The sequence below is a fragment of the Leptosomus discolor genome, chromosome 4 (genome assembly GCF_034619465.1).
Source record: "Leptosomus discolor isolate bLepDis1 chromosome 4, bLepDis1.hap2, whole genome shotgun sequence".
Taxonomy (NCBI): domain Eukaryota; kingdom Metazoa; phylum Chordata; class Aves; order Leptosomiformes; family Leptosomidae; genus Leptosomus; species Leptosomus discolor.
The window spans coordinates 71,674,460-71,686,207 of record NC_141394.1 but is presented as its reverse complement, the minus strand read 5'-3'; the positions used below and the strand labels follow the sequence as shown (position 1 = coordinate 71,686,207).

Here is an 11,748-nt window from a genome sequence, read left to right as displayed (position 1 = left end):
AGATCATTATCAAGTCTTTTTTTTTTCCATCATCCGAGCAGAAACGAGGCCTCGCCCTGAATTTGGGCGGTTCAAATAGAGGTTGTGCGATGAAACCTCCAAGGACTCTTAAAGAAGTGGTTTGCTTCCCTCCCTTAAACCTCTCCCGTGTTGTCTTTCTCTGGGTCGCTGCCATCACCTGTTTTTTATTTTGTTTTCTTACGGTTCTGCATTTGCTAGTAGTGGTATTTCTGACAGAATAACGGTACAATATCATTATTCTTGATGGCTACCAAGTGCATGAGTTGTGTCATCCTTATGCAAGACAATTGACAATAATAAGTGCAAACTGAAATATTTGTCATGATTTGCTTACTGTTGGTTTTGTTGTCCAGACGTGAGTTTGAATTACTAGCAAGAGCACCTTCCACATGAAAAGGTTTTCGACTCAGCATTTCTCAGTGAAGCTGCAGCAGTTTTCCACAAGTTGAAGAAAACATGTGTCACTTTTTACTGCTACATCCACACACAGGTTTCAAAATGTTGGTGCAAGACTGAAATTAACACAGAGGTTATTCCTTAGGGCAGTGCTTTTGTTCCTTTTTTTATTGTAACTGCCTGTTTTGGTTTCGTAATTAGTTTTGAAACTGTTTGCTTGGAATCAAATTACATCAAAACATTGTGTGAAGACAGAAAAATGTAATTTTTTTTAAGTACAGGATCCTTTTTTATGAACACTTAAGTTTTCTCATTAAATTAATCTCATCGATTTGCAATGTAAATAAAGATTGGTGCACTAACTGCAGTATTTTGATGTAAATTTTCCTCTGTTCTGAGCCAGAAGCCTTTTCTGCCACATTTACCTCTAAAAAAAAAAACGGGACAGAAAAAGTGGAATGCTTTGCTGTGCTCACAGTCTGTACGGAGCCCTTGGCTCAGTCCTCCCAGTACCTTTGAGAATTGCCCCTTCCAGCCGGTCCCCTTGTTATAACGTGGCCAGCTTCTGTTCCCCTGCCCGGTCATTTTTGCATCTTACCGACACAGCCCAGATCTCTGCCATCTGCATAAGTGACAGAACTTGCTGGGTGCGATAGGAGCAGGCAGCAGCAGAGGAAGCTCCGGCATCCCCTTCTGGAAGCAGCAGGGCCTACGCCTTTGCTCTTTGGGCCAGGTTATAAGGCAAAGCAAGATTCCCCTTCTCTCCCAAACCAGTGCGGTTGTACGTACTGATGATGAAATCCTGCTGGTTCTGCGAGATTTTGCAATGCGCTTGCATGACCCATATATGTACACAGCACAAAATGCCAGCAGACTTCGTGGGGCCTTACTGCTTTTTGTCACATACACAAGAATCTGAGGCCAACTCAGCACAGAAACACTAAGTTTGTTCAGAAAGAAATGTTTAGTGAGAAGACAGACTAAAAATGTTATAAGCCACCAAATAACAGAAATGAAAATTTAAACTTAGGGAAGAAAGAGGGAAAAAGGAAGCGTGGTTGCGAAGTTCATACTGTATTATTTAAAATTTATTCTCGAGTATGGCAATATGACACTTAAAAGAAGTCCATACCTCTGTGCTTACAATTTTCCAAACCTACAGCTTCCATGTAGAAGAAATGCCCTATAGTTTTATGTGTTTTGTAGAAGTCACTACTGTGATAGTTTTATTTTGCTTCATTTATGCAGGTTTAATCTGTACCTTTTACAGACCCGTTGCGGACGGGGTCACCTGCTTGTCCCAGTCGCTTGTTCCGTTCACGTCAATGTCGGTGATGGACAGCATGTTGATACTAGATCTTGTTTCACCGATCTAAATGTTCACCATGTCAAACCAATGGAATAGTACACAGGGCTGGAGGTATTGGTGTTTCCCCTGTGTAAAGCCACCAATTTGTTTCTGTGCCATACCCCTAAAGGCCTGGGCACCCGGGTAGTGTAGTGCTCACATAGCCAAGTGGATCTGTGGGAGTTAACCCCATTTTGGACAAGATTAAATCAGGCAAAGGAGATGCAAATATGCAGAATTTTACAGAAATTTGTTTCTTGCAACTGGAGTACGTGAAGTAAAGGTTTTTTTACTCTTTCATGTATTCAAGCAGTGGAAGATATGGTCAGAGTTCCTACTGTTTCCCTGATGTCTTCTGGTTTGTGTTTATGCATGAACAATGGCTCATCGCTTCAGTTACGTAAAAACAGACCTTAACGTATAACAAACAGGTCATTTAGTTAAAAGTTGTTTAAATGTTAACTAGTAATGTGGAGATAAAACAGGCATCTCCTGCGTCTAAACAGGGCTTTCTTTGCGTGTTTAGGTGCTTTTGTATTTTATTATTTTGCATTTAAGTTAGAAGCAAGGTAACAGTTATTCACATTGTTATTTAAGACATGTTATTTTTTTTTTTTTGCCTGGATCTTCCTATTTCATCCGTGCTTTCTTATTATGTAGTATTAACCAGTGGTGTCCCTGTCTCATATTTTGCTTATTTGAAAAAGTTCCACTCATATTTCAGTAATAAAGACATGTAATTCATTTACAATTAATCAAAGACGTTTTTTTCTTAGCTTATATCAAGCCAATTGTATTAGAAGAGTGAAAGGACAAGGCTTTAGTTGGCTCTGCACTGCTGTACTCATACGTGTGAACAAGTCTCTATGGATTGAAGTAACAATGCTTTTGATTTCTTTTTATTATTAAAAATTAGACATCTGTGGCACTTCAGTTTGTGATGTATCTTTTCTTGTTTGATGTAGTTTAGCTAACAATGGCATCTACACTGAAGCTGAAAGAAGCCACTGGCAACCAAAGTTCATGGGAAACTTTGCTACCAGATTTCCCTAAAGGGCCACTTTGCAAATATCGTGAGAAAGCTTCCTTCAACTGGAAGGAGATGGCAGTCTTACTAGACGGCGAAGATATCATCCAGCTTAAGGTAACCTTTGCAAGACTTGTAAGCATATTTTAATTTTGGAGATATCTCATCAATAGAACTGAGTATGTGATTTTCAAAGGGAGAGTATTTACTTTAGTAGTACTCTGCAGATATAGAGCATGAAGAAATTGGTTTTGCACATCGAATTTTCAGAGCAGAACTCAACTTCTAAGCAACCTACTTTGCTGTCTCGTAAGACTCATTTAATTACTGAACATCAGTACAGAGGAGACCAGCAGGTGCTACATTAAAGAACTTGAGTGTTTCAAATGGAGAGCGAGCTATATTCTACCATGTTTCTTTACTGTAAGAAACTTTACTGTTAGCATTAAATCTTATATCCCATGGTTTTACAGTGCACTTAAGCTAAACTAAGTTCATGCCACTGTCAGACATCGTGTATCTGTCTTCCTTGGCTGACATAATTTCCTACTGTCTTCTGTGCTTGCATTAATGCTTATGTGGCATTGCAGTTGGTCAGATCAGCATGTCTGCCTTGCTGAAAGCTAACCCTACCAGAAAAAGAGGTTAATTGCAGCACGAGAGGTGGTGTGGGAGTGCATGACTTGGAGTTGTAGGAGGAGACAGAACTGACTTTTTTGAAGGTGGTGTAGATTTTCATGGATTTAAGCTAATCTTGAACATTCACCATAATTATAAAAATCTTAGAAGGTGGATCAGAGAAATAAAAAATGCCTTGTTCTGAATCTGATAACAGATATGTAGAAAAAAAGCAAGTGCTGTGTGTCTGAGGTAGTTTTAAAGCTATGTGGGCAAATAGTGTTGCTCATACAGAGAGAGAATGACCCTGCCTTTCAAAGAAAAGCACAGGAAATCTGGTTTTCTTCCTTCTTACTGTGTCATTCTCTTCAGAGGGGAGGAAAGGACTTTAGAAACCTTTTTAAAAGATTTTGCCTAATGCAGTGCACTTTTTTTTCTAAATTACATGAAAGACGGGATGTGCATATCTTGAGGACACAGAGACCTGAGGTAAAAAAATGCCGTAACGAAAAAAAAAGATCCGAATTAAAACATTAAAAGATGCACATCCCCATATCGAAGAGCTACATATGACGGTTCCATTAAATGGAGTAAATTTCTCCTTTCATCTGGGAACAGGGTACTTGCAGCTTAGTGTCTTTACCATTATGGCATATATCTAACTGAGTGTAACCCCTGGAGTTTTACCTTTATTCTCAGATTGAGGGCCATTGCCCTTTAGATCCTGCCAGCAGCTTCATATAGTGAATGATGAGCTGCTGTAAAAAGCAAGTAAGTTTTACCATACTGTTCTCTTACATTCAGAGTGCATCAGACCCACACTTACTACTTCATGATGAAGGAGCTTTCATAAAATTTAGCTTCATGAATTGTATATATAATGACAGACTGTTTAAAAAAATATTTTTTATTCTCTGGAGTTTTGGCTTTATAAATTTACATCTTCCTATCAGACCAATGTAGATTGAGGTCTAGTATTATTCTAGAAGAACATTATCTTGTTCTGTTAATGCTTTTAGATTAACGTTCTCATGTAATTTCCCCCTCCAGAACAGAATCTTCTCTGCCTTGGAAAGTGATCCTCTCTTTGCACATCATCCTGGAGAAGATTTGTGCCGTGAGAAGTATCAGGAGCTGACATTCCTGCGCTGTAAAAGGCTCTTTGAGTATGATTTTCTTACTCAGCAAGAGATCATAGAGAACCCTTTAAAGATATTTAATATGGTGATCTGTATAGGAATGTACGATTGGTCTCCATGTGTCCAGTATTTCTTACATTGCGCTGTAAGTACAGTTCAGTGCAGTGTGTATTTAAATGTTGTGTAGTATCATAATTGTGTTGCTTTCTGCCTGTTTTATTAAAGCTGTATCTTTTCCCAGTCCTTTGTTTTCAAAAATGAAATTCATTTTAACCATTTATAAGAATCAGAGAGTTGTGGGATGAAGTTAGTAGATCTTTGTCATTAAGCCCTGTCTGCACTGGAATCCAACCTGGAAAGTAAAGGACTCTCTACAGTTCTGCCTACTTTTGTAAGAAAAACTGAAGGTACCTTTAAAAACAGAGTTCTTTTCTGATCTTGAGGCAGCTATGTTCAGTTCTCAATCCATTTGCAATAAAACAAACTAGAATCTTGAAGTTTTACTTTACTCAAGGGGACATCAGTAAGGACAAGTGGAAGGTGAGCTCATTAAACACTTTTAAGAGTTTACAGTGAAGTCTTGAACAGGTTAGAGCTGTGAAAATTTCAGTCCTCTGTAAAGAGGCCTTGACAAGAACAAACCCTGAGTTACCTCCTCCAGCTGTAGTCTGAGTAGTAGTTTACTGCGCAGCCTACTTTACCTGGTCTCTTTAATGGACATCACTGTTATGAATTATTATGCATGTGCAATTTGTGCTTTCCATCATGGGGTCACTGATTTAATTCATAATCCTCTGTTTTTACAGGTATTTGGAGGTACAATTTTGAGTGCTTCTAAGAGGTTTGCAGACTTTGTGAAACAGGTTTATAGGATGGAGGTAATTTTTTTTTTGATAACTTGTGAGAACCGCGACACTACCTGCACCCCTGTGTTATGTCTGATCTCTTTACGTACCTAGGTACTTCTAAATAGTGAAAGAAAAGACCAAGTAGCAGAGTGGAGCACTGAGCCCTGACTGTCCTCACTGCCAGCTATTATGCCACTTCCTGGATCTATTTTAGACTGTCCAAGTTAACATGCAGACATAGTTTGGGGACTTCTCCCAAAAGGCGATATAGATGACCCTACACCAGTTTTATCTCCGTCCACAGTCCTTTAAGAGTATATCCTAGCAAGTGTTGCACACTCAGACACTCCCACCTCTCACATCTACGTCATACACTGCGCAACACATACCCTTGCTATAAATAGTCCACTCTGATGCTATAAAGTAGAGAATAATAATGCCTTAATGTCACAGAAACACCACAGGAGTCCAATGGAGACTCGGGACAAGTGCCCTGCAAAATAAGTGCAACCTATCTGATACAGGAAGCCAATCCTAAACAGTTTCTCCTGTCTGTGCCATTTGGCCATGTGGGAAACATTCACTTTCTGGCCTGACCCTCTTTGATTTTGCAAGATCTATGTGCTGAGTTCACCCAAACTGAGCTTCATGCTGCTTTTGTTATTCTTTATCACTTTTTGTATTTTTTTTTATCTGCCAACCATTCATATTCCTTGCTTATTTAATTTTCTGAAGTGCTGTGTTTATCTTTCTGCTCATAGGTGGCAATATACTGCTATGTAGTTCTGATTTGATACCCCATGTTAAAGATCAAGATGGATTCTTTTACTGACTCTCAATCTGCACAAAAGCCTGAGGATATGTATTTGTCAGAATAATTTTGCCTGAGGCTTCAGGTTTATTTATTTTTTCCTTATTTTCACTTGCTTTTCAAAGATTTGCTACTGAAGAGTATGTACTACAGGCCAAACCAGTCTAGGGTAAGGGATTCCACTATGCACGTTTCAGTGTGGCTTCAAGCAGCCAATGTTCCCAAATGCTGCTGAGAACCAAGTGTACGCATACAGCGATCTGATATAAATTTATCCCCTTCAATAATGTAGGCTATTTGCAATTTTGAAAATAAACAGCCTCAAGCAGACTTCCCAGTTTTCACCACACAACAGTTCTTTCAACCCAGACAGCTGCAAACAGTCAGTGGATGTAATAATCTGTACCCTCTTGAAGGAGTCAGCCATCAGCAGAGGGAAAAAGTACCTCTTATCTTCCTGCAGGCATGTTGTCCTAGCCTTAGGGTTACGTTTGATTGGTTTCTTGCAGTTGCAAATTACTTTCCAATAGCTGTATTTACAATAATTAGAAAATCTTTTTTGTTATTTTTAGTTGCTGTAATAAAGTAGTCTTGAACTGTGCCTTTTATCTCCTTATTTAGATTTTTGGATGTTTTGCTCTGACTGAACTCAGCCATGGAACTAATACCAAAGGCATACGGACTACTGCCACATTTGATCATAACACTCAGGTTAGTCCTTAATGCACAGGAGTGACATTTGGTGTTGTTAGACACTGTTATTTGCTAACAGGACAGAATGATTCAGGGATTTCTTTGATTAACTAGGAAGAAGAAAGTTCAACTCCAAATGTAAAAAAGAAAAAATCAAATACTTACATTGGAGGGAAGAGTGGTTTTGGGGAGCCCTGGTTCAAGAAAACCAAAACAGACAAGTGTATCACACTTCATGTGCTGTGGGTGTCTCAGTTCAGAGACAGCTCTCTCTCCCCTTCATTTCCTTCTAAGAGAAAGAAATGGAATTCCTGCAAAGAATACAGTTAAGGGTGGATGTGGGGATTTCAATAGATAAGCATGTTCCCACACAACTTTCCAGGGTTTTCAAAACAAAAAGTGTTCTGGATTAGTATTTTTGACTACTGTAAACCAATGCATTCAATACCTAGAATACTTTTAAAAAAGAGGATAGTGATTCCATTCCAGCAGAACAAAATACAAGAAAGTGAAGTGGTTGTCTATCATATATCAACATTTACAATAAATCCAGAAATTTCTATTTTCTTGTACAAGTGGTTCATTTAGCATCTGGTTGTGCTATAAAATAAGGATAGCATCCTTCTCCTTTGTTGTGTCTCTTAAGCAATAGCTGGACGTACGGATTAAATTGTCTTTTGTCTTTAAATATGAAGGCTTTATATATGACAATTGGGATTATTTCCTAAGGATCAGAAAAAGAAACACAAAAAAGGCGTAACAGGACTACTGAAGAGGGTGAAAGAACGAAACGATAAACTGCCCTTTCCGTTAGGGTACTGCTTACGAGTCATAATTTGTTTTCTGAAATCAGCACTGCTGCAGAAATAAGTTAATTGTCCTAACATTTTTTTTCTGTCTCTCTGTCGTCTGCACGCTTGGTTTATGCCAAGTTGAATTTAAAATGTGTTATTTAATGTCCCAAGAAGGTAGGTTTATGATCGTTTTACTGCACTGTAATGTACAGAACTAGGACTACTGTCAACAAACAATGTCACTCATATCTGTACGTCATGAAGTGGCTTCAAAAGAATGAGAAATGAGAATCGTAGATTTGAAACGTAAGATTTTATACTCTTCAGTAGGACAACATTCCAGCCTGCATCTTTTCATATACAAGCAATTCAGTGATCAGGCAACATGGATGATCAGATCCCTTTGCAGAAAAATAAAACAACCTCGTGAGTTTGGCAGCATGAAAAACATTGAGTTTTGTGCTGGTGATGAGTGCACTGCAGTAAAAGTGACTGAAATGACTAAGTCTTTGTTAAGGTCATGAAGCTTTGAGTTCAGATTTCTTTTACATCCAGAAAGCACAGTATTTGGAATCTGAAAATCTGAATGCTGAAGCTGTGTGTAAATTTCAGGATAATTGAATTCTTCACAAGTCCCACTACTCATTGTCCCCCAGATGTCCAAACTGGGAAGCCTTTCACACTGTCAGCCAGGCTTCCTTTCTGCACAGAACTGCATAAGAAGGAGGTGGTCCTTGCATAGGTTTCAGCCCTCACAGCTGAAACAGCCATTACAGTCCCTCATATGCACTCGCAGCTCAGCTTAACCTAAGATCTAAGAAATGTTTTTGAGTCCATCACTTTGCTTTACTTTTTTAACTGCCTAAATGAGCCATTAAAAGGCTGAATTTCAGGCTTTACAATGAAGTGATGAGCTTTTTCAGCTCTATAAATTTTTCCTATCTCCATGTATTCTCTCCAAAGTTGAACACAGTAAGAGAGATCTCAGCTGTTGGAGTGGGGTACCCCGGCAGTTAGTGGATGTTTTCAAAACATTACCACAGTCATGAAAAAAAAATAGCTGTGTGTTGATTTTCACACTTTGTATCATTTGCTCCTTTCTTTCTTGGCTACAGGAATTTATCATCAATACACCTGACTTCGAAGCTGCAAAGTTCTGGGTTGGTAATATGGGGAAACATGCCACTCATGCAGTTGTGTATGCCCAGCTCTATACTCCTGATGGACAGTGCCAAGGATTACATTCCTTTATTGTACAGGTAGGGTAGAAATATTGCTAATCTTTTTTCATTCTGGAGGGAGTGGGTTCACATTAAAGACTTGCTGTTACATTTATATCTGACCAGCAGATTCTTTAATTAATGCCTTCAGCATTTAAGTGTACTGTTAAATGTTTACTGATTCTGTGATGGCTGTACAGCCAGTCTTATACTATTAGTTTTCTGCAAAAAAATCTGAATATATAAAAGATCTGAAAAGCCCCCAGATTATCATACTGTCTTATATAGTTAGAACTAACCTATGCTATATGAAGTCCTGAAAGTCTTGGATGAGGTTTAAGATGATTTATGGCTGCAGGCTGATCTGCATGAAATCTGCAAGCTTCTGCCACAGAGGTCAGCTGGTAAGATTAAAAGCATCAGAAAATATGGCGAAGCAGTAGAGAAGTTGTACATAGTAAAATGAACTAGTTGGAGACTGAACATATTTTTATTACAAAATTAGGGAATATCTCAAAGCTCATTGTTACATAGAAGTTCGATTGATTCCTGCTATGTCTGTATACACCTGAAGAAGGTTTCAATGCTCGTCTGATGAGAGCAATCATCAGTGTTAAGGCATATTTAACACAGCGATGTAATTAGTGCCATATTGCCACAGTAATTTTCATTAAGGGATCTGTGTCCTAAATGAGAGGATACATAAGTACAAGTTATAGCCAGGATTATGTGCTTGAAAAAATAAATCAGGGAGCTTTCTTTAGCATTAACAACAGAATACAAGCTGGAAATATTTTCACTGAAAACCAAAAACTTTCATTGTTCCACAACTGAAATATTGTTTCATTCCACTTCTATGCAGATTCGAGATACAAAAACTCTCCTACCAATGCCAGGTGTGATGGTAGGTGACATAGGAAAGAAACTTGGGCAGAATGGGTTGGATAATGGGTAAGTCAATCCATTTGAAGGAGGAAACACTCTAGATTATATCATGCTGTAGTGGTGCAAATATCCTCCAGTGTCAATTCTGTTTTTACTTCAGAGGTATTCGCTAGTGGTTTTAAGCTGTTGTTATTTCTGGAAAAACAAACAAACAAACAAAAAACAAAAAGAAAACAACAAAAAAAAGCCAACAGATTGAAAAATCTTGAATTTCAGTATTTTCTGTCTGAATAACCGTAGTCTTTCTGCTTCTCTCAGTTTTTAGAGTATGAAGTGCCACTGATACTTTGTGAATCCCCAATCATTCTTGCATAGATCCTGCAACAATAATAATGAAAAAAACCCCGCAAATCCATAAAGATCTGAGTAAAAAACTTAATCAGCCTCTCCACCCATCTGGGTGTAAGCCCTGAATTGTTTTGTCTTGGATTTCTAGCCCACAGTAAGGCTAATGGAGGTCCAGAGACAAGGTTTATTGTTAGTAAAGTCGTATGATTGATGAGACCCAGTGGAGAAACTAGATATCTTGTTTAAACCATGGGATTTCTGGACTAATCCTGTTCACTGCAGAAGATAAGGAGAAGGTTAGTTATCTTTTTCTGTATTCTCTGTGTACAGCTGAAATAAAAACATACCTGGGCACCATTTCTGAGTTATGGACTTCAATGGGCTTGCTGTGTCTCTACTTTACTGACCAAAGATGTCTGATGGGGAGGAGAGACGGTGAGGAAATTGAGGTAGATTTCTGCATTAAAACAGCCATTTTGTAAAAATTACGATTTAAACCCCTGTATTAGTTTACATAGCACTGTGTAAAGAGACCTAAAACAGTACGGGGGGGATTCACTTGTTTACGCCTCAAATTTACCTCTTTCTGTTGATTCAGTTCGTGACAGATACATGTATTGTCCTTCATAACATACCATTTTGCAGTAAACAAAGTATAGACATCCTAAGGAATCCTGCTTTGACTGGCTTTCCAGAAGGTTGTCAGTCTTCTGCGATTTGTTGTCTTCACCAGCCTCCTCCTGATGTCCCAAATAGCCTGTAGTGGCAAAAATAGCACTGACTTTTGTTTATGTAGCTCATTCTCATTGATGGTCTGTTGCCTGAAGACACAGATGAAATAAAGAAATAAAACATATAGAAAATTAAATTTTATAGAGGAAAAATGTAAGAAAAGGCCTGGAAAAGAAGGGGGTTTGGGTTTTGGTGGGTATTTTTGCCTACATCTGCATTACAAACTAGTAGCCACCAGATGGCACAGCAACATGGGCCTGAGTAAGTGTAATTCAGTTTCCTATTTCTGTAGAAATGTTCAGATTCTGTTGTTCTTTCTTAATTTGCAGTATAGTTTTAAGCACAACACGAGGAAGCGTTTCTTAAAATATCAATAATAGCGGAATAATCTGAAATTATAATCCGCATAATACGCTGTCAATGAGAGATACCAATGACTTCCTATCTTAATATCAGAAGGAGTCTATTATCTTAGTTATGACATCACGTGTCATTTAAATCAATCATAGGGCATTCTGATCTTTCTGTTTACTTTTCATGTGCTGCTTTTAAAAAAAATTACTATTTTCTGCCAATAGCAATGCCTGAGGAGCCCCAGTCATGTGTCTAGATCTCTTAAGTATGGATTAAGACAGTCCCTGTTCTAGAAAGCTTGAGTTTAAGAGAGCACCTGCAGATTAAGATAGAGGGACGAGGAGCCCAAGGTTGCCAACAGATAACCTTCATTCAGCTGAAAACTGTGGAGCCTGTGTTCCTGACTTGTACACATTGCTTCTTGGAGGTACATGAAGGCCTGGGTGGGGACTGGAGAGGTAGCAGCTTCAGAGCTCTGCATTTGTTTGCAGAGACAACGAGCTGTGGCAGAGCA

At 38.6% G+C, this 11,748-nt stretch overlaps 1 protein-coding gene across 1 annotated transcript in view; it reads left to right on the top strand.

Annotated features, from left to right (window-relative positions):
- The first annotated feature begins 2,741 nt into the window (after positions 1-2,741).
- The window catches only part of ACOX3 (acyl-CoA oxidase 3, pristanoyl), a 31,953-nt gene continuing 22,946 nt past the window's right edge, over positions 2,742-11,748 (top strand). Inside the window, exons 1-6 of the mRNA XM_009951825.2 lie at positions 2,742-2,909; positions 4,461-4,694; positions 5,356-5,427; positions 6,830-6,919; positions 8,811-8,954; positions 9,778-9,866. Of these exons, the coding sequence (XP_009950127.1) occupies positions 2,742-2,909; positions 4,461-4,694; positions 5,356-5,427; positions 6,830-6,919; positions 8,811-8,954; positions 9,778-9,866 (797 nt within the window). The remainder of the gene's footprint in view (positions 2,910-4,460; positions 4,695-5,355; positions 5,428-6,829; positions 6,920-8,810; positions 8,955-9,777; positions 9,867-11,748) is intronic.